Consider the following 24,607-nt stretch of genomic DNA (forward strand, 5'->3'; position numbering starts at 1 on the left):
CCACCCCAGGAGAGCCAAAAGTCCTTTGAGTGTGACTCAAGGCTTCCAGTTATGAAATTCTCCTAAGCCCCTACATAGTCAGGACAGACCTTTTCTTCTTCTGATTTCCCTAGTCCCCCTCACTTTGTATCTGCGGCTTATCTCCAAACAGGTCAGCTATCTCAGGCTGGCAGAACTTCAATCACGGCTGCCTTTCGCTTCAGAAGCTACAGCACTGGCACTGCGGGAATAAACCGCTTTTGTAAATAGTCCCCAACACGATGTGAAACAATTAAAAAGAAAAACACAACAACACTAGCTGGTGAAGTACTTAGAGTTTCTACAGATGAAAATTGTTTAATAGCACCATTCCGAACAACTAAGAGTAGAAAAAGAGCATGTGAGAGTTGGCCAAGATCTCGAATATTAATGTCTCGAACTTCCTTACTTCTATGAGGAAACTGAAGGGCCCAAAGAAGTAAAGTGACATATGCAAAGTCAAAATTAGCGAAATAGTCACGTTTCCTGACTCCCTCATGACGCATGGTCTTTCCACTATACTATACAGTCTTTATTTGGAAACTTTTTCATGTAAGTATTACCAAGACAAGGATAGCTCCATTTTAACCACTTTATAGACAGTAAAGAAACGAATGAACATGTAACAATTCCTGAAAGGAAATGGAGAAAAAAAAAACCCTACCTTTTTCTACTGTGAAATTAAGCCTTTTCTAGTATTACTACTTTCTTCATAGCATTCGTTTTTAAATTATTCTTCACAGGGTTAAAAACTGCACAGACTATCAATAAGCAATGTCTAAATAAGGAGTCAGCAAGGTATGGTCCATGGACCAAATCCAGCTTGTCACTTGTTTTTGTACAACCTGCATTCGGACCATGAACTGAGATGGTTTTTACATTTTTTTAAATGGTTGGAAAAAAAAACAGAAGAAGCATATTTCATGACATGTAGAAATTACATGAAATTCAGTGCCCTCAAATAAAGTTTTATTAGAACACAGCCACATTCGTTCAGTTCCATGCTATCTATGGCTGCTCACACAGAAAGTGTCTGCTTTCAGATTGTGTCATGATCCCAGCAGCAGAGCTGAATAGCTGCGACAGAGGCTGTATGGCCCTAAAAGCCCAAAATATTTGCTCTCTGATTCTTTGCAAAAAATGTCCACTCCTGTTCTCAATGACTGATAAATGTGATGCGTGAACCTTCGGTCAAGTGCAAAGTACTGTGTTGTAAGTTAATGGGGGCCCAGCCTCAGGAGCAAGCTCCCCATGCTCTTTAACAGGAGCCCTGCACAAGGTGAGTGGCCGACCTCGACCTCCTGACAGACTGAGCTCTCCTCCAGAGAAGCCAAGGGGGCACTGTGCTAGGCTCCAGCATGTTTTTAGTTAATATTTATCAGCAATCCTACACAACCATACCCATTTTACAAATGAGGACCCAAGCCTGAGAGAGGTGAAACATCAGGCACAAACCAAAGCTCTGAACCCAGATCTGCTTGACACTAAGTTTCTCGGATTATTCCCCAGTGGTCTGCAAATTTTGTTCAAATCAGCTGAGGGGCCTCAGGACCAAAAGGAAGCCCAGAGGGTGAGGCTCCAAGTCCTCCAAACAAATCTTTTCTACCAGGACCACCCCACTTACATTTTTCATAGATTGTGTCCATGTACTTCATTTGAAAAAGAATGTACTGCTACAAAGTTTAGTCTGGAGGTCAGTGTACCTCTTCAAAACAAAAGCTATGCTCTTCTCTCTGTGCCACTTATGACCACTTTTGGCAAATCTCTCACAAAGCCGGACATCTTAATTTCCTCATCTGCCAAAGGAGATTAAAACCCTGCCCTCCCCCCACCCCCCGCCTGCATGTAGAACTCACTGGGGCTCACCAAGATCAAATGAAAATGGACAGGAAAGTGATCTGTAAACGCTATATGACTTAGAAATATAATACAGAATTATCACCCCCTCAGTGTAGGGCTGGGGAGGGGAACTAGAAAGGAAATAACATTTGCTACTGACTAAAGAAAAATCAAACATGCAAGTAAGATGTAAAAAAACATACTTTTTAAGATTTTATTCATTTATTTGAGAGAGAGCGAGAGAGATCACAGATCACAGAGGGAGAGGGAGAAGCAGACTCCCCGCTGAGCAGTGAGCCTGACACAGGGCTGGATCCCAGGACCCTGGGATCATGACCTGAGCTGAAGGCAGACACTTAGCCCACTGAGCCACCCAGGCGCCCCAGAACACACACTTAATTAAAATTAAATAAGGAAAAGACATGTGCTCAGTGGAAATATCATAAACGTTCAAATCTAACACATTTAGATTTAAAATTTAACACAAAATTTAGATTTAAAAACAAACTTTAGGGGGTGCCTGGGTAGCTTGGTCAGTTGGGCATCTGCTTTCAGCTTGTGTCATGATTCCAGGGTCCTGGGATGGAGCCCTACATCAGGCTCCCTGATCAGCGGGAACCTGCTTCTCCCTTTCCCCCACTGCTTGCGCTCTCTTTTGCGTGCTCTCTCTCAAATGAGTAAGTGAAATCTTCAAAAAAAAAAACTTCAGGGGTGCCTGGATGGCTTAGTCAGTTAGGCATTTGACTCTGATTTCAGCTCAGGTCATGATCACAGAGTTGTGAGAGCGAGCCCCGCATTGGAGCCTTTAAGTTTTGCTTATGTTTCTCCCCCAATCTCTAAAAAATAAAAATAAAAATAAAACCCAACTTCACTAATTATTGACTACATAGTCTTTGGGCAATGACTTAAATCTCTTTGAGCCCTGGTTTCCTCACCTGCAAATGGGAGGAATAAAATAACACTTGCTATAAATGCTTTATACAGGACTTGGCACCTAATCGCTGTTCAATACATGTTAGCTCTCTTTTCCTGGGAACCCCACTTGCTACTCTAAAATTAAGACACACCTGCTAAAATTAGTGCATGAGCTCCCTACAACAATAACAAAACAACAAAATTAAGGAGCTAGAAGCATTTTAGCTTAGATGAATCTATGATCCACATGACACCATAAAGCTTCTGAGAGCACAGGCTGAAGGTGCTCTGAGAACAATGAAAAATCCTAATAATAGGAGATACACAGGAGGCCCTTGTTGAAAAGTTCTACTAATTCAATAAGGATGTTTATTGAGTGGTTTAAGAGCCTTCTATGGCTCCACAAAATGGCAGATTTACATTTAATATCCACTTGACCAAACCCATTAAACTTGTAAGAGGCACTCTCTTGCTGAAGATCAGATATCTACCTTCTTAAGTATTAATTTTTTATATAGCTCTGGCAAGGCAAAAGCAAAAAACCTAGTGAAAGCCTGAACAAAGTTTTTTCGTTTTTTTTTAATCTTCCACAGGAAAAAAATCCCAACAGAGTAGTCTCTGTATTTCAAGAAGGCTAAAGATAAGTTTACTTTTTAATTTATCCCTTTACCAAATTCTTACTGAGTACCTACTTTGAGCAAAATATTTAAGAATATCAAGAAGTATGATAGGGTTCTTGTTCTCACAGAACAGTATGAGTCACCATAAGATAATATGCAGTGATAAAATGCCATTACAAAGTGGAAATACTGTGCCTTGGGAGCTCAGCAGGAAAAACTTCATGAAGGAGACAGCATTTGAAGTGGGATTTAAATGATGATAAAGGATGGCCATTATTTAACCATGCAAATACCATAAATAAAGAAATTAGAATTAAAATCCATATTTGATTTCAAAGCTACACTACCCCATCCCATAGTGTGGCTAGAACACAGAGTACCTTACAAGACATAGAAGGAAAAAGACTGGGCCAAGTCATGGAAGTCCCAGAGTATCCACTGAAGAGTTTTCAGCAGATAAAACAGAATAGTGATTTCTGCAGCGAAGCAGAATAGTGATACTCCAGTGGGATCAGAGCTGAGCCTTTGTTTAAATGTATTACATAGAACTTACTGAAATTATTTTCTGGTGGCACCGAATTTTCTAACACAGAGACCTTAAATCATCTGTTGTAGTCCCCCTGCCTTTCTAAATCAACCCTAAATCAGCTCAGTATAATGGCATACACTAATGCTATCAAGAAAATAAAAATATTTAATCTATAACTGAAATACATAACTAAATTGGCCACCAACTATGAGGCCTTTTGCTTTATCTTACACTTAACCAGCTGGTTTCATTCTAAATCATCTGCCAGTGGCTGTCTGTTGAAGAACAAAGGGTTGAAAGGTCTATCATGTTTCTTAAAAGTAACTCACAAAATGGGAGCCAGGTTTGATGATAACTATCTGCCGTTTATGTCTACTATGTGGCCGTCCTAAACAATTCTAAAGAGATGAATTACCTGATTTTGAAAACTGCTAATAAAGAAAATTCTATAGTTTTCCTTTATAAGTAGTCCTAGTGATTAAAAATCTTTAGTCAGATAATTCTTTTTGAAGGCCATATTAAGCTTCTCATTACAACACAAATCAAATGCCTATATACAAAGGATCAGGCCAATCTACTGGAAAACCAACCAGTGAAGTTATGATCCATCCATTTACAAAATAATAAGGATTTGGGTCAAGAGACGAATACAAATGGTTCTGACTACCTAAAATCACAGCAAGCCCAAACTGAGTAAAAACTGGCAAAGCTGGGGGAAGAAGTCAAACCATGGAATAAAAGACAGGATGTGACAAAGAAACCGCGTACAGAAGAGCAATGAGAAGAAAGTCAGCCATCCTTTCTGTGCTTCTGGCTCGAGTCACTCATCTATCCACAGATCCAGAACAGCCCTGCTGAATTCAGAGGTAGGAAGTTAAGTGATAAAAACTCCCATTGTTTCCATAAGGAAGCATGATACTGCCAAGAACCACAAAGTCAAACCCATTAGAGCCAAAAGAGCCCTTAAAGGAAAAAGAAAAAACTTGGGCCCAGAGATGAAAAGAGACTTTCTAGACTACAGGAAAAGCAGAAGGTAGAGGCAGTGAAATATCACATCAGCTAATAAGTCACTCTTGACCTAGGAAATCTTTAAAAATGTAATGCTTACAAAATTAAGTACTGTCCTCACTTTCACTGATGAGAACACTGACCCTTAAAGAAGTTAAATTTTGCTCATGGTCTTCATAAAATTTACCAAACTCACTGGATCTGACACTTACGGAAATGCTCATGCATATGATGTATTCAAATGAGTAGAGGCAATAAGAAAAGGTTTCATACAGCAGGTTAAGTTATGGCCAGGGATCCTGAAGGATACTTAGGGTTCTGCTGGGAACAGGAGAAATATTTCAAACAAAAGGCACTAGGAATAAATAAATATCCAGGACAGAGATCTGAAGGACTCTGCGGAGCCATGTATAGTAGAAGAAATATTTGGAAGGGACTAACAATGAGCACAATGGTTGTAGAGAGCCTTGAATGTCTGGTGCAGTTTGGCCAGATTCTGTTCAAGTCATGACAGTCTCAAAACTGACTCCTTCTTTCTACTGATGCTGCCAAGACCCATAATGAGTTACGTAAATTAAATTACGCAGGTTTCATTCCCCACACACAAGCATATTATTCCTGGAAATATGGTAAAGCTATGTTCCTGAGTTAGAAATTTCAAATCTACAGATATAATTCATTTCACATGGTAAATCAAAAGAAAAAAGACTTAAATCAGAGACTGCAGAAACTAAGTATTTCCTTATAAAGCTTCCCTAAGGCCTCTTTTCCATAAAATTAATGAGAAAAATGACTTAATGACCTATCATATGCTGGGAAATTTATGTATGTTACCTCTAATTGCATAACAAGCTTTCACAGTAGATACTATTCCTATTTTATAGATGAAGAAACTGAGGCTCAGAGAAGGAAAATACTTGCCCAAAGTCATATAGCCTGAAATGGCAGCACTGATACTTAAATCCAAAGCCAGGGTGTGGTTTGTGCAGATGTGTGCATGTGTGTGTGTCCAGAAGAATTTCTATGAAACAGCCTTGCGGAAGCTACAGTGCCTTGGTTAAAGAAGAAAAAAAAGCCAATGACTGTGGCTGATCCTCACCATATCACATCCCTTAGGACAAGCAGAAATCAGCATAACTGCTCTTCACTACCTGAAGGGCTTTCTCGCCCAAGAATGCCTGCCACTAAGGATCTGGAGGCTATGTCAGCCAAATACAAATCCACTATAAACCTACCAATCTTCCTGGGAGCAATCACCAGTACTGAACAAAGACAGTCAAATGCTGGTTTCCACAGTCTCTTTCCTATGATAGTTACATAGAGTTTATCCAAATTGAGCAAATAAGGATGAAAATATAGTTCTGTTTTATTGGGAGAGGGGACAGATTTGTCTTGCAAAATCTCATAACTGAGAAAAAAATTTGCAAATTATAAATCTGACAAAGAACTTGTATCCAGAATATATAAAGAACTCTTACAATTCAATAAGAGGACAAACGAACCAAGTAAAAAGTGGGCAGGGCAAAAGACTTGAACAGATACCTCAACAAAGAAGACCTATGAATGGCTAATAAGCAAATAAAAAGGCAACTCTACATCTTTCAGTATTAGGAAATGCAAATTAAAACCACAATGAGCTACCAACACATACTCTGTATAATCAAAAAGGTGGATAAAACCAAGCCACTTTGGAAAATAGTGTGGTAATTTCTTAAAGTTACACATGAGCTTACCATAAAACCCAACAATTCCACTCCTAGAAATTTGCCCAAGCGAAATTAAAACATATATCCACACAAAGACTTCTATGCAAATATTCATAATGGCATTATTCATAACTGCCAAACTGAAAACAATCCAAATTATCTATCAATTGGTAAATGGATTAACGAAATGGGGTGCATCCATACAAAAAAATACTGTTCAGCAACAAAGAGTAATGACATAGTGATACATACTAACTACAACATGGATGAATCTCAAAAACATTATGCTAAATGACAGAAGTCACACAGGAAAGGCTATATACATATCATAGGATCCCATTTACATGAAATATCCAGAAAAGATAAGAGTCAGGAAACAGATCAGCAGTTTCTGTTTGGGGTAACAGTGGGAACTGCAAAAAATTTCAAGAAAATTTGTGGGGGAGGGCCACAGGGTATTTATGGAAATATTCTAAAACCAAACTGTGATGATGGTGGCACAACTCTATAAATTTTATAAGATCACTGAATTAAGTATAATTACACTGAATGACTTTTATGGTATGGAAATTTTATCTCAATAGTGCTTTTTTTAAGTGATTACTAAATGTATTTATTTTTTTTTATTTTCTATATATATGCATGTATATATTTAATAACTCCAAGGGAAATGAAAAAGTATATAAGAAAGTGAATATAATCATTTTATGATTCAGTTACATTTAGTCATAATAATGTAATTATTATATAACCATAAATTAGTAATAAACACTGATTTTTTTATTTTTATTTTTATTTTTTTTAGATTTTTTTTTTTATTTATTTATTTGAGAGAGAGAATGAGATAGAGTGAGCATGAGAGGGGGGAGGGTCAGAGGGAGAAGCAGACTCCCTGCTGAGCAGGGAGCCCAATGCGGGACTCGATCCTGGGACTCCAGGACCATGACCTGAGCCGAAGGCAGTCGCTTAACCAACTGAGGCACCCAGGTGCCCCAACACTGATTTTTTTAAATGGCACTTTTTTTTTTTAAGATTTTATTTATTTATTTGACAGAGAGAAAGAACACAAGTAGGCAGAGAGGCAGGCACAGGGAGAAGGAGAAGCAGGCTCCCCACCGAGCAGAGAGCCCGACACGGGGCTTGATCCCAGGACCCTGGGATCATGACCTGAGCCGAAGGCAGACGCTTAACCAAGACTGGGCAACCCAAGAGCCCCAAATGGCTTTATTAGAAAGAAGGAAACAGTGTCTAGAAAACTGTTAATATCTCATCTCCAACATTAGGAAGCCAACATATAGTGTCTAAAATTGGTAAATCAAGAAATAGCAGAACAGGCATGTTATTTAGACACATGGCAGACAGCAGCAGATGAAATGAAATGGTATTTTCCAGAAGGAAAAAGCTTATGAACTATTTGTAGAAGGAAATGATCTAAAATGCAAGAGTAAGTCTGAAGCTAATTATATGGTTTGAGCAAAATGCTTGAACACCAGATGCCACAGCATTTACCAGCCCTTCATCCACTAGAGGGTGTAAGGCAACATCGCAGAGGACCTGACCACTGACGGGTGACCTGGTGTCAAGAGATTGGGGAGAAGCAACCATTTTATAATATACCTTGCATGAAGGCTAAGAGTGGGGTTCTGTACAACCTAGCAGAGAGAAAAAAAGGAATTTTATATGTAATTTAAAGCAAAGCAGAAGTATTTTTAATTAAAAGGGGGGCCAGTAAGAAAATTACTACAGATTGTAAGATACAGAAGGGGTATGAAACAATTTACTTCTGAACCAGTCATTTTAATACAGTTTCCACCTGTGGGGGGTAGGAGGGTTGTAAAATTTCTCATTTGACAAATAAGTCCTAGGTGGAACTGATATTAAACACAGCAAATAATAAACTAAGGCTGCTTTTTTTTTTTTTTGGTCCTCCTAAAATTTAATACTTCGCAGCAGCCAGAATGTTGTTTTTAAAAATGTAAAATAAATCACATCACTTCCCTGCCTCAAACCTTTCGAAGTCTTTGACATTAAACAACATAATTTTCATTTATTCTTTCAACAAATATTTATTGATCTCCTCCTACATGTCAAGCTCTGCTCTAAGCAAAGTCACAGCTTGCACAGCATATTTTAGTGGGAGAGATGCACAATAAACTACGTGCACTAGATAATTTCAGATGATGATGATGAGATCTGAAGAAAGTGCAACTGAACAGTCAGGTTATGTATCTGGATATCTTCAGACTGGTGTAGTCAGGAAAGGCTTCTCAGAGGAGTAAATTGTGTACTTGTGATCTGAATGAGAAGGTGAGCATCTGGGTGAAGAGCAGTGCACAGTGAAGGCAGAAGGGACAGTGATTCCACAGTGAAGCTGGGGTCAAGCTTGTTCAAGAACGCCCACGTGGCAAACGCCAACTGTAAGTAAGAGAGCCGCAGGGAGCTACAGAGGTAGGCAGCAGGCTCATGTACAAATCCTCCCTGCACCATACGATGGCATTTTACTCAACCAATAAAAGGAATGAAGTACTGACACCTGCTACAACATGGATGAGCCTTGAAAAGATTATGCTGAGTGAAAAGAAGCCAGTCACAAAAGACCAGCTATTGTGTGATTCCATTTATAGGAAACGTCCAGAACTGGCAAATCCAGAGACAGAAAGCAGATGAGTGGCTGCAGAGGGATGTGGAACAGGGAAGCGACTGCTAAAGTATATGGAGTTCTTTAAGGCTGCATTTTTAAAGACAACAATTATGAGAATTTTGTTCTTCAAAACTACAGACTGCCATCTATTAGTAGGTCCAGAAAATCAATTTTGCTCAATCAATTGTTGAATGGAAAAGAATGGAAAATATACAGTACTTACAACACAGTAAGGGTAAGTACTATTTGGAAGACTAATTCTAAGTTCTACTCGTGTGTGTGTGTGTGTGTGTGTACTGGGTCATGATGTTAAAGGTACTGCTTACTAGGGGTTGTTGTCTTTTTTAAGCTTGAAAGCACTGAGCTAGAACTTGAACACTCTCTTACCGTGTCCTCCACTCTAACTCTCCCCAAGGGAGGAAAAGTAGCCATTTCTTTGGCACCAAACCATTTGCTATTGTCCATGGCACCCAATCAAAATAACTAAAAGCCCTGAAAGTTAATTTATAAAAACTCTGACTAAAATAAAGCCCATTTCCAGGGATAAAAGGAAGAACAGGTTAGAAAAGGAAATTTTTTTTCCAATTCTTAAGAAAGAAAATACTTCTGAAAAATAAATCCCTTAGGTCATTTTTATTTTTGTTTTTGTTTTTTTAAGTAGACTCCACACCTAGTGTGGAGCCCAACACGGGGCTTGAACTCATGACCCTGAGATCAAGACCTGAGCTTCAATCAAGAGTAGGATGCTTAACTGACTGAGCCACTCAGGCACCCCTTAGGTCTTTTTTTTTTTTAAAAGATTTTATTTATTTATTTAAGAGAGAGAATGAGAGAGAGAGAGAGCACATGAGAGGGGGGAGGGTCAGAGGGAGAAGCAGACTCCCTGCCGAGCAGGGAGCCCGATCCGGGACTCGATCCAGGGACTCCAGGATCATGACCTGAGCCGAAGGCAGTCGCTTAACCAACTGAGCCACCCAGGCGCCCCCTTAGGTCATTTTTAACCTATCCTCTCAATTAAAAGTACGGCTGCCACTCCCAATTAAAATCTCTAACAAAGTCACATCTGCCAACTTGAACATCTCCTTTGACATTCTCACTGTTTCCGTGTTTCACCTAAACATGTAGATAGAATGGCTTTTCAACAGAATTTCAGGAAAAGGAAAAAAATTTTAAGGAGCCACTGACCAGCATTTTAAAAATAAGATAAAGACCCTAACACCATGACATTATTTTTTTTCTTTATATTTAAAATACAAAAAGATTGGGGCGCCTGGGTGGCTCAGTCGTTAAGTGCCTGCCTTCAGCTCAGGTCATGATCCCAGGGTCCTGGGATCAAGCCCCACATCGGGCTCCCTGCTCCGCGGGAAGCCTGCTTCTCCCTCTCCCACTCCCCCTGCTTGTATTCCTGCTCTCGCTGGGTGTCTGTCAAATAAATAAATAAAATCTAAATAAATAAATAAATAAATAAATAAATAAATAAATAAAATACAAAAAGATAAACTGTGAACCATAAGCTATTTTAACAAACAAGACAGGAAGAAAACTTGACAGACATTAAGTTACTCAAGGGATGTCCAGGTCATATGAAGCCTTTCCATGTTGCTACATTCCCCAAGGATTCCATAACATCTTGTCACACTAGCAAGAGAACACCCCCATTCAAGGAAGAGAGAACACTGACAGAAGAACACAAATGGGAAATACAAGACCCTGGAGGCTGAAAATCCAGGGTTCAAGCCTATTTCTGCCACCTCCCCTCTACGTGACATTGGAAATTCATTTAAAAATCTGTGTTGGTTCTATTTTTTTTTTAAGATTTATTTATTTATTTGAAAGTGTGTGCATAAGCAGGGGGAGGGGCAGAGGGAAAGGGAGAGAATTCCCAAGCAGACTCCCTGCTGAGTGGGGAGCCTGATGCGGGGTTCTATCCCAGGACTCTGAGATCATGACCTGAGCTGAAATCAAGAGTCAGATGCTTAACTGACTGAGCCACCCAGGTGCCCCCTGCATTGGTTTTCTTATCTATAGAGATAGTAAAGCCCCACCTACCTAGCAGAGCTATTGTGAAGATCAAAACTCAGTGAACACGGAAGCACACTGTAAAGTACTTTACAAACATTAGTTTTTTTTAACATACTATTATTCTCAGCTCTACACCTGACTCAACACCTGAACCCAACCAAGAATCTATACCATCTCTCATCTCAAATGTGAATGGTGATGTTTCATTCCCACCCAGGTTAAATGTTAGGCAATGCACTGTGCCATAATCCCAATTCCTGATCACATCAGTTAAGGGGACATTCGCTACAGTTCTGGAATTATGGCTAAGATGACCACACACCGCACCCATCTAGGTTTGCCTGGGACTGTTTCAAATGAGCATCACTTTTCACCCTCAAAAGTGCTCCAACTAGAATGATGAATTAATTATATGGCCATCCTAATATAGCAGACATAAAGTTATGGCACCAAGAGATGGCAAGGGGCTGGCCTCGGGACTCCCACTATACTCTCCAGAAGCCCCCGAAAGTCATCCTAAACAAATAATGTTGGCAAAAATAGTAAGCTTGCTATGCAGATACTCTAATGAGACTGATACTCCTAAGCCCCTCCTATCTAAAAACCCTGGAGTTAATACACACAAACATTCTCTCATTTAAAAATATTACAAACCCACAAAATATTCCAGCCTTAATCAACACTCAAATAAGCACCTGCTTATATACATAAACCACAGAGAAACAATCAGCTGGGAATCTAAACCGCTATATTGTATCATCAATCCAACCTCCTGTACAGCCTTAGGTGAGACACTCAGCCTTCCAGCTGGTTTTCACTTCTGTAAATCTGGACGAGTTCGTCTCCTGCACTTCCACAGAGAAAGCCCGTTAGCAAGCACGGTGAAGTGCTTGGAGTGCTTTATGAATGCAATGGCTTGTCATCTCATAAAGCTTGCTAACTGATTGGGAAAGAAGGCTGGGGTGACTGCACATAAAAAAGCAAAACCTCTACAAGGTGGCAGGTGTTTTTTTCCCTCCTTTGCTCCACAGGTTTCTAATTCAAATGTGCTGGTGGGAGCTTACATAACGGCATGAAAAAGGTCACTGAACAGTGAGATGCTGGTCTACTTGGTGCTAAGGAACTCAGGGGTAATAATCCTTAACCAGGGGCCATGACTTCCTAAATCTGTAGCTGAGCTTCACTAGGCCTATGAAGCCGCCAAACAATAAATGAAGTATGGGAGTGAGCAGGCCTACACGCACATGACCACACTTTTCCTTGTGTGAGGGAACAATCCCCAGGGCAGAGGAAAGGGCCCTCAACAAAGAGAAGACAAATTTCAGTTCTTATGCAGCTACTGTCTGGTATGGTTACCCTGGATAAGTCACTTTATCTCTGTGTGCCTCAGTTTTCTGCTCTCTCCAAAGGAAGTGTTTGCTTTATCTACTTCAAAAGGTGACTGTGAGGATGAGGTGGGAAAGTACAGATGACAGTGCTCTAGGAGGATCAGGATTTTAACTTTGTCTCTTTTAAAATCATGAGGAGATGCTAATAAAAATCCTGTCTGGGGACGGTTCCTATCAGTTTAGAAAGGAACAGCAAAAGAATGAGGGCAAATAAATACACACTATTAAAATTCACCTTCACCTCACCCCCCTGGCTCCTGATTTGCTGAGCCAAACCACTCTGGGGAAATGTAAAGATCACAAGTTCAGTTTCTGCCCAGCTCAGGCTGCTCAGTGACCAGTGTTGCACACTGATAAATGCCTCCCAAACCTCAGCGCACAAAGTGAGAGTTCACAAGGTTAGGCGCATTAATTAGCAGTACTCATTTGGATTCTGTATTCATCAAATACAACAAGCAGCTATTCAATATTTGCCTGTTTGCACTGCTCTAAGATCTGTAATTCAAAGATCCAGCCAGAGAACAAAATAAAGCCCAAGAAAATAAACTGATATAAACCTGTCACCATCAGAATGTGCCTCAAAGTAAATTAGCAGCTTTAAACTATGGCAAAGGGTCTGCATAGACCTACAGCAGAGAGAGTATGAGTAATGAAGGTGCAGGTTACAGAAGTGGGTCCCTTCCACAAGAGAAAGGAAAAATAAAGCAGTTCCAAGCAACTGTGCTTTAACAAATTCCTCTTAATTCCTTTTGCTTAGTTTCTTATTGATCTGCAATCCCCACAGGAAGAACAGAGCATTATACAGTACCTTTCAGATCCTTTTAAATTCAGTACGTCTATTCCCATACTTTACTTCAATTAGTTTTACCTTTCTATATCTAAAATAAGCCTATAACCCAACATAAGCAAAATTTTATAAACACGTAAACATACGCACTGGTATCCAAGACTGGATAGAGACTGACCATGATCCTTTATGTTTTAAAGGTCCTAGGTGAAAAGTACAGGATGAAACAGAAAATGTCACTCCTTTTAAAGTAGCCCATAGGACTACAGTTCTCAACCCTGGCCGCAAAACAGCATCACCTATAAGGATTTCTAAATATGTGAATGACTAAACCCAATTTTAGACCTATTCAATCAGAACCTCTGGGGGATGATCTCTAGGCAGTAATACTTTTCCTGATATATGGCCACGATATAGAACTACTATCAAAGGGCATAAATTTCACAGCTTACAAAAGCTCTAGAGCAGATCCAAACCAGAAAGAAAGAAAGAAAAAAAATCCTCTATATTTTCTTTAGATTTGAAGTAAATGACTGTATCTTTCAACAAAAACTTCCATAGGGACAAACTTCAATGACAACGGTGATGATCCCACCGGGAGATGAACAAAGAGATCAACACCACTCTCCCTCCCCCTTTTTCTCCATACCCTACCTGGGGCTGGTCTGATGCCAACCCAGCACCAAAAGTGCAAGAACTGGGCAAGTACTCAACCAGATGACCGCTGATGATGGGGCCATCCTAGTTGTTAAGATCAGCTTCAGGGGCTCTGATGAGATTCAACTATGTCACAACACTCTGGTTTAGCACTCTGATGACACATGTCCTTTGGACAAGCCTAATAGTGAGGGCATTTTTGGACAACCCTACAGGGAAGTTGGATAGGCATTCAAAGATAGTGCTAGGAGCTACCCTTTCAAATCTCCTGAAAAATATCTATATGTCCAAACAGCAAGGAGACAAATTTCAGAGGATAGGTATCTTAAGCCACATCATTCCTCTGAGGCAGCTTTACCTGTTCTTCTAACCTAATGCAGCTTCAGCCTCATCTGCTCAAGGTTTCAAACAGTGGAAGGATAGGGAAGGCATTTTATGCACTCACCTAAAGCATCCAGGGGATATCTCACAGGAAGCAGTACTGCTCTACCCACAGTAGGACCTGGGCTTTTTTCCAATCATCCTCCCTCTCTAACGAAGAAAGGCAGCAGAAACTTCCCTCTCTCAAGCAAGCCTTCCCTGATTAAAACCATAAGGCTGAATTCCCCCAGGAAAGAGAATGGAATTTTCTCGTTGCAGATTATTGCAAGGACTCAAAAAAAATCGGTGCAGGCAGGGGCTAAGTGGCAGAGAATTAAGAGGCAAGCCCAGCACTTAGAATTATGAGACATCAAGAAAACCAGGTTAAAAAATTACTATCAGCCTGGAGAAGAAAAAACAAAAGCAATTATGGCTGCGCCTGAGTGATTTTTTTTCCCTGTAATATCCACAATTTCAGTAACGTGATTACAGTTCTTTTAGGATTAAAAAATATATTTTATTTGTATCTCAAATGTAAAGTCATTGCTGAAACTAACCACATCACTCTCCAAAATTATTTCAGGAAATGCTCTCTACCATAGGACCCTTAGAATGCACACACACACACACACACACACACACACCCCATCTGAGTTATAACAGCAGATACCAACCTGGCTGTCACTCACACACACACACACACACACACACACACACACCATCTGAGTTATAACAGCAATACCAACCTGGCTGTCACACACACACACACACACACCCCATCTGAGTTATAACAGCAATACCAACCTGGCTCACACACACACACACACACACACACACACACACCCCATCTGAGTTATAACAGCAGATACCAACCTGGCTCACACACACACACACACCCCATCTGAGTTATAACAGCAGATACCAACCTGGCTCACACACACACACACACACACACACACACCCCATCTGAGTTATAACAGCAGATACCAACCTGGCTGTCCCGTGCTGGGAATCCATGATAACCTTGGGTCAGAGGCTCGTTCTAAGAGAAAGAAAAGAAAATCAAACTATAAGACAAAAGAAAATGTTAAGAATCACCAAAATCATCCAAACTGATCAAATATAAATTCCTGCAACAGTTCCTAAGATGTTCCATTGCTATATTCCACTATAACTACATACCTCTCCCAGTTCAGCCTCTACAATGGCAAAACCCAAACCAAACAAATAGTATTTGCTTCAAAAAACTACTCTTAAACACTATTTTCCTCCTTATACAGCTAAATCTGTTTCCTTCCCAGTATATCTCAAATAGGGAGCCACTGATTTGAGACAAATCAACTCCTAACTTCACACTGTGGGACTTTAGCTTCCCTGGCCCTAAAGCCAGTAGCAATCCTAAACATGAGGACAACCAAAAAACATCCATACTTTCCCAGAAGTCTCCTGGGTGAACAGTACCACCCGTTCTGAGAACTACCTCTTGGCCTAGAAGTTTTAGCCACTCCCCTCCATCAATATGTGTTCCTTCAGTTCTTTGAACCCTACATGAAATCCCACCTCTGCTCAGGACTTCCTCTACACCCCATATCACGCTATGGACCCAAGTGACTCCTAACATGTATATATTAAAATGCATTTAGGCTATTTGTACAATTTCCTTTTCATATAATTTATGACTCAATAAATCTTATTTTTGTAAAGGTGTATCATATTGAGTGTCTCATCTTCACATTAACCACTAAATCAAGATCCTTGAGGGCAAAAATGATAGCCAATAAAAGCTAGGCAAACCCTAATTTAGTATAAGGTCATATGATATGAGCACTCATTCATGGCTTGACCCATTCAATCATTCAGTCAACGCATACTGAACACCTACTTTTTTTTAGAAAGAGAAGGGGGGAAGAGGGGCAGAGGGACAGATAGAACTTTAAGCAGGCTCCACGCCCAGTGTGGAGCCCGATGCAAGGCTCGATCTCACGACCCTGAGATCATGACCTGAGCCAAAATCAAGAGTTGGACACTTAACTGAGTCACCCAGGCTCCCTAAACACCTAATATTTTTAAAGTACGGTTAGATGATAGTCATCAGTAAGAAAGATCAATAACACAAGGCCCTTGCCTTCAAGTGAACTTTTAAATGGGAGGAGATCTATGTGCATACCGAAGTGTAAATGAGAACATATGGTGCTTTTTTAATTTCTTCAACATGCTCAACACAGCTACCTGGAAAATACTCATCTTCTTTTTCCATCCATTTATACTTTCATTCCAACTAGCAGAATAACAAGGTAAGAATCTGCACTGCTACATAGGACTTTCAAATATGGCAAGAGTACTTTCCAACCAATGATAGATTGGCTTTGATTATATCCTTATCTTTGATAATCAGACATCCACACTGCATTAAAAGCATGAAGCCAGGAGCCAACATAAGCTCACTGCAGAGATACCATGTCTGTTCATTGCTGTTTCCCTGCAATCTAGCACAGTGTCTAACACACGATGGGCACACAAAACAATGGATAAATAAATAAATGGAGTTCAATAAGCTGAAGTTATTTTGGCATTCATCACTGATTCAATCACAGAAAATCCACGTTCTCCTTTTTGATTCCTAAGTCTCTATTTTGGACATTTATAAATTAAGTCTCCCCAGAGAAACCACACCAAAGATAACAGCCTTAAAAAATTATAGGTGCCAAACAATCCTGAGAAAGAAGAGTAAAGCAGAAGGATTCATGCTTCCTGATTTCAAAGTTTCCTGCAAAGCTACAGTAATCAAGATAGGGTAATACTGGCCTAAGGATAGACATATAAACTGATGGGCTACAACTGAGAGTCCAGAAATAAACCCTTAAAATTATGTTAAAATTATGATTTTTGAAAAGGGTGCCAAGAAAATCAATGGGGGTAAGAACAGTCTTTTCAACAAATGGTGTTGGGACAACTGGCTATCAACATATAAAAGAATGAAGTTGGAACGCTATCTTACACCATATAGAAACTCAAAATAGATCACAGATCTAAAACCACAAAACTCTTAGAAGAAAACAGAGAAGCAAATCTTCATGACTTTTGGTTAGGCAATAGTTATCTTCAGTATGACATCAAAAAAAACAACTGACAAAGGAAACAACAGACAAACTGGACTTGAACAAAATTAAAAACTTCTGGGACTCAAAGGATACCATCAATTCTGGGAATCTAATGTCTGGCATAGTGATTAGTTAATAATACTGTACTATATACTTGAAAGGTGCTAAGAATGTAGATCTTAAACGTTCCCACCATAACAAATAAATGGTCATTATGTGACATGAGGCAGGTGTTTGCTAACACTGCGCTGGTCATCACTTCCCAATATATAAGTGCACCAAATCAAACCCTTGTACACCTTGAATTTATACAGTGTTATAGGTCAATTATACCTCAGTAAAGCAAGGGGGGACTCCATCAATAAATGAAAAGAAAACTCACAGAATAGGAGAAAATACTGTAAGTCATCTGATAAAGTGCCTGTATTCAAAATATATATAAAGAACTCTTAAAAAGACAACCTAAATTTTAAAATGAGGAAAGGATATGCACAGGAAGTTCTCCAAAGAAGAAATACAAATGGCCAATAAGTACATGAAAAGATGCTCAACCTCATTAGTCATTAGGGAAATGCAAATCAAAATTGCAATGAGAAAATACTTCACACCCGTTATGAAAAAAAGACAAACTTTAGTGAAGATGTGGAGAAATTGGAATTTCATACATTGCCGGTAGGAATGTGGTAAAGGCACTCTGGAAGCAGTCTGGCAGTCCCTCAAAATGTTACAACAGAATTACCATATGATCCAGCAATTCCACATTAGGTGTAAGGAATAAAACTGAAAACACAGATCCACACAAAACCTTGTACTGGAATGTGCATAGCAGCTTTATTTCATAATCACCAAAAAGTAGAAACAATCCAAATGTTCACCAGTTGATGAATGGATAAATAAAGTATGATATAACCATAACTGAATGTTAGTGGGTAACACAAAGGAACAAAGTATGATACAATATAATATTGAAAACACCATGCTAAGTGAAAAAAAAAACCCAGAAAATTGTATGATTCCATTTATATGAAATATTCAGAATGGACAAATCCATAGAGAAAGAAAAGAGATTAGCAGCTCTAGGGGATAAAAGGGTGAAATGGGGAGTAAGTGGTAACAGGTACTGGGTTTGGTTTTGGTGATGACAATGTTCTGGAATTAGTGATGACAGATGTACAGCTTTATGATTATACTAAAAACTACCAAAACACTAAAAACTACTAATATCACTTTAAAAGGGTGGGATTTGGGGCACCTGGGTGGCTCAGTCAGTTAAGTGTCTGCCTTCGGCTCAGGTTATGATCCCAGGGTCCTGGGATTGAGCCCCGCGTCGGGCTCCCTACTTAGTGGAGAGTCTGCTTCTCCCTCTGCCCCTCCCCCTGCTCGTGCTCTCTCTCAAATAAATAAATAAATCTTTAAAAATAAAAAAAATAAAAGGGTGAGATTTATGGTCTGTGAATTCTATGTCAATCAACCTATTATTTAATAACAATAATAATAATGGGCCATGGTTAGCTGCTTTCACACTAATTTTTACAGGGGAGACATATACAGCTTAGACTATAACAAAAAGAACAGGGCTCCTTCTGAAATCCACATTAAGTGTCTTATTTGTTCTGGATTCTGTAATTTACTTTGACACCATTCCCTACAGATTTTAACAACAATGATGATGATAAAGATGGTGATAACTACTAGATACTGAGCAACTAAATCAGGTATAGTTTCAGGATGGAGGGGAGGAAGAGCAGAAAGTAGCAAAGAGATAATAAAGCATAGGACTGAGTAGGGAAAAAAATTTCAACCCAGGTCTGTTGGACTCCAAAGCCCCTATTCTTTCCATTTTATCAAATTCTCTTCTACAATAACCATTCCATATTATTTTTCTACAGTAACTATTTTAAGATTGAGAAAGAAATTATATGATTAAGTAAGTAATGGAAAACATCCAAAAGCAAAATTAACATTCATCACTCCCAGAGAATATCCCACATATAAACTATATTCTTGAGTTCAACAATGCAGAGAACTTTTTATAAGGAAAAAAATCAAACCTACAAGCTGGTATTGTCAGAAACATTAACAGCAAAGACAAATGTAGCAGGCTGCACAGATAGATGTCAGAGGAAATGGACTCATTCCTCCACAGGCCTTGGCAAAGTCAAGCTCCTCTCTCTCCCCCATCTCCCAGGTAAGGTTATCTGGAATTCACGAGCCCTCAGAAACTCCTGCCTCTGAAAGTAGCCTACACTTAATAACAAAAGCTTGCTTTCCTTTTTAATTTGATCATGTATAAATATGTCCCTTCAAAATGCATTAACTCTGCATGTTTTTTAATTTATAGAAATGGATCTTATCATCTGTATTCTTTAGCAATTTCCTTTTCTTGCTCCAGACTATGAGATAAATCCCCCTTATGCATCTTTACTGTATCTCAGTAGCTGTGACTCCTGTTCAGTATTCTATCTTATGACTATGTCACAATTTATTCACCTGTCTTATTTTCCTCTTAATAGATTTTTAAATTGTTTCCAGTTATGCTTTTTCTTTGCACTCACATACCATACTGTCTATGAACATTCTTTTGGATTTGAGATATCATTTTTCACTCATGAGACTGGCAAAAATGAAAAAGAAAATATCACAAGTTAGCAAGAAGAGTAAATAGGCACCTTCATATCTAATAGTCAGAATATAACTATATCGAGACCACTGTTTTGGAAAGCAATTTGATAATAATCATTAAAATGCTAAGTGCACACACCTTCTTGTAATTTCACATCTTTTCTCTCATAGCCTCTCTAGATAACCACTTGCATGTGTGCTCAAAGAAGCATGTGCAAAGACTTTCAATGCAGTGTTGTTTGTAATAGTGAAAAACCAGAAAGAACCCTGGTCTCCCTTAATAATGAGAATAGGTGCTATTATTTATCTCAACACCCTGTGTGCAAGTTTTTAAAAAGGTAAAATCTCTACAAATTATCTCACGTCATATTAAATGATAGGACAATGTACCTTTTTAAATCATAATACGAAAAGAGATTTCTACATGCACATAAAAAGTAAATAAATGCACAGAGTAATAAATGCATAGGGGTTACCTCTAGGGAGAAGAAGATTTGTGGAAGGCTGAGAGGGCACGCTTTAGCTGAATTGTTTCAATTTTACAACACGTAAAATTCACGTATTATTTGGCGTATTAAGTCACTACTACCAGTGTTCCATAATGTTTTGTAACTTACAAAAATACCTTCACTTAATCTTACTTAGTCCTCACAATGCAGAAAATAGGTTTTATAACCCTCATTTTACAGATAACAAAACTGAATCTCAGAAAGATTAAGTGATTTGCTCAAAGCCAAATAGTTAATGACAGTGGCTGAGCTGCCCTCACACTTAGCTCTTAACTCTGTACCCAGGACTTCTGCAGCTTCGTGACAACCAGTAGAGAACACTCTGGCCCTGAGACTGTGCTGACCAGCTAAGACATGCCGATCTGAGTTTTCACTCAGTGTAGAAATAATAACTGATATTTAAAGCAGAGATGGAATTACAAGGCTAGCTAATGAACAGATGGGATAGAAACCAGACGTGTTAAACTCCAAGAGAAAAGGCTTAGCAGCTAAGCATGCACCTCCATAAATAAAAGTTCTGGCCTAGCAAGACTCAAAAGAGTTCAAAACTGACTCTGCCTAGGCACAGAGGCTGCTCAAAAATAAAAAGAATACATAAGAAATAAAATGCCAACCACAAGAATCCTTAGTGACTACAGAGGTCAGCAATTAAGCCTGTTTAGAAGCTTCTAGTTAGTGGACCTGTGAGAGAATAATAGAAGGCTCCTTAAGTAATGGTCAAATAGAGCAACTACAGTGGGCCATGCTTGTAGAGTGGACACTGAGAGAAGAAAATTAGCACCTGACTTCCATATTCTTTCACAGGAGGCTTAGAGGCTCCCACTTGCACCTATGTTTGAAAAATCCATTTAAGCAAAAGAACCCTTCCTTTATTCAGTAAGAATGATTGAACAATTGCCTATGACAAATGCAGCGTTGGTATACTTGCCCTTGAGGAGCTCAAACTTATAATAATTACAAGATAATGTAATGATACCATAACTAACATTTATTTAAAACAACAACAATAACAACAACAACAAACCTCAGGCCTCCAGAAGATCTTCTGGAACAGTGTGTGTGGGAATGGGGGTAGGTGCTCAGTGGAGGACCACACCTCAGCATAGTGACTGATGCATGCTTACAAGACAGCAGGGTTTCTAAAGCTACTTTCCTAAATGATTCTGAAAGTCAATACCTTTTCTGAATGATTAGTCAAATATATGCCCATTGCAAAAAGTATCCAAAATACTGCACCTGAGAGGAAAAGCAAAAAGCACTGCTTCCTTAAGCATTTTTAAAATACAGCTAAAAGAGAAGTGTCATGAGAAATTAACAACACTGAAGATCAAAAATTCCTTCATTGACATGGAAATATAGTAGTGATAGAATACTCTAGCCATAACTCCTGAGCAATGGAATGATCCATAAAACACTAACAGGAGCCTAAGGAAGACACCCTCTTCTGCCAATCTCCCCTGGTTTCACCTGCTTAACAGATCGCATGTTCAATGTCCAGAGATTTATTACAAGAGTATTTCTTATTGGCTTCTATCAATTACAGGGCTGTCTAGGAGCAGGGTTGAGAAAACCAGAAATGTACAATGAAGTTACACCAAGCAATAAAAAAATTAAAATTAAAATCCACCCCATTGTCTTTCTTTTGTGTCCAAAAAAATCAAACCCATTTCACAAAATGAAAGGGAAAGAAAAATACTGAGAATGGAACAAAGTAAATTCTTGCCACCAGGCAATTTGGGGAGAGGTGAGTAAAAAGAAGCAAAAGAAAGAAACAGAAACGAAGCTGTCTGCTACAAACAAAACTTGGACAATGGTAACAAGCCCAGATTTTTCACCAACTTATTTGCAGTTGAAAATGGACTTCCCATTACCCTACACATATTTAACAACGGAAGGAAAGACTGATTTAAACAACACTGGCTGGAAAAACAAGCAAATCAAGTTTCCCAAGATATTTCACTACCTTGTTTTTCAGCCAAAGTTACTGTTTTTCAAGTACGGACATGGAAGGGAACAGCACAGGAACTGAAGATGTACCCAAATTCCATACGTTACTGCATGCAAAATCCAATCCCAACAACAGGAACCTTTGGCTCCGGAAGAGAGATTGCTAAGCAGCCAGAGGGTATCATTCTGCTTCCAAGCCGTACAGGGTCCAAGGTACCCAGAGATAAGATCTTCATCTTATAAGGGATATGAATCTGGTAGTATCTAACAACATAATCTCAACATAAGTCCTACTGGTGACTGGTAAACTAAGCTTTCATGCTCCAATAAAATAAAACATAATTTATTCTACATCCTGATCAAGACAACTGATGAAAGTACTTTGTCATATTCACCACCTCCTACCCTTTCTTTTTTTAAGTTAAAAAAAAAATGCCCTTGTATAAGTAATATGTTTCATGTTAAAATCTGACAGCGACTGATTGGGTCCTCACAGCCCACCTCTGGAACACAGTAAAATTTCTTCTTTTTAATAACAGTGACAGATTTCGAAAAGATAACCAATCAAATCCCTTTTCTTTATAGGTGAGGAAACTGAGGTTCAAAGAGAAGTGCTCTATCCTAAGTACTTCGATTAAGTGCTCTATCCTAAGTACTTCGATTAAGCAGACAGAAAAGAGAACCTAGAGCTGAGAACTCTTGTCTCTCAAATCACAGAAGTGATTTGCCTCTGATTTGCCTCAGACTCTGCTAACTGCAGATACAAATAGCTCCTTTCATGATATAATACAGAAAGCAGGGGCTCTGGGAGTGAAAGAGATGTAGATTCAAATACTGGCTGTGTCACATTCTAACTCTGTGACTCTGGGCAAATCATTTAATCTCTCTGAGCCTCAATTTGCTCGAATGTGTAATAGATAAACTCTACCTCATAAAGTTGTGATGATTAAAGGAGATAATTGTAGTAGAGCTTATCCGGCACAGTATTTAACATGCTGTGAAGGAGTTGTGTGGACCTCCCCCATGTCTATCAGTTGCAAATGCCTTGAGAGAGAAATCCAATCTGTGGGACTCATTCCTACAAAGTCACAGATTTCCAAACAACTAACCTTCAATTTTTCTTAGCTTAAAGTCAGTTCTTTAGAAATACTGCTAAATGGCCATCCAGCATCACTGAAGGTGTTCGAAAACTAGATAAAAATTAGTCATGTTCGGGCGCCTGGGTGGCTCAGTTGGTTAAGCGACTGCCTTCGGCTCAGGTCATGATCCTGGAGTCCCTGGATCAAGTCCCGCATCGGGCTCCCTGCTCGGCGGGGAGCCTGCTTCTCCCTCTGACCCTCCCCCCTCTCATGTGCTCTCTGTCTCTCTCATTCTCTCTGTCTCAAATAAATAAATAAAATCTTTAAAAAAAAAAAATTAGTCATGTTCAAAATGACAAGACAGAAAAAATCACCTCAACAAAAAGAACAAGAGGCAATACCATCTGCCAGGGACCTAATCAATACAGACATTAGTAAGATGCCGGAACTAGAGTTCAGAATGATGATTTTAAAGATGTTAGCTGGGCTTGAAAAAAAGCATGTAGAGAAACCCTTTCTGGAGAAATAAAAGAACTAAAATCTAACCAAGTCAAAATCAAAACGGCTATTAATGAGGTGCAATAAAAAATGGAGGCTCTAACTGTTAGGATAAATGAGGCAGAAGAGAGAATTAGTGATATAGAAGACCAAATGATGGGAAAAAAAGAAGCTGAGAAAAAGAGAGATAAACAACTACTGGATCACGAGGGCAGAATTTGAGAGAAAAATGATACCATAAGATGAAACAACATTAGAATAATTGGGATCCCAGAAGAAGAAGAAAGAGAAAGAGGGACAGAAGGTATATTGGAGCAAATTATAGCAGAGAACTTCCCTAATTTGGGGAAGGAAACAGGCA

At 39.1% G+C, this 24,607-nt stretch overlaps 1 protein-coding gene across 1 annotated transcript in view; it reads right to left on the reverse strand.

Annotated features, from left to right (window-relative positions):
- The window catches only part of RBFOX2 (RNA binding fox-1 homolog 2), a 274,449-nt gene that overhangs the window by 171,179 nt on the left and 78,663 nt on the right, over positions 1–24,607 (reverse strand). Inside the window, exon 2 of the mRNA XM_081818997.1 lies at positions 15,482–15,532. Within this exon, the coding sequence (XP_081675123.1) occupies positions 15,482–15,532 (51 nt within the window). The remainder of the gene's footprint in view (positions 1–15,481; positions 15,533–24,607) is intronic.

This window comes from Leptonychotes weddellii, chromosome 5, assembly GCF_054177405.1.
Source record: "Leptonychotes weddellii isolate Sample4059 chromosome 5, ASM5417740v2, whole genome shotgun sequence".
NCBI classification, from domain to species: Eukaryota; Metazoa; Chordata; class Mammalia; order Carnivora; family Phocidae; genus Leptonychotes; species Leptonychotes weddellii.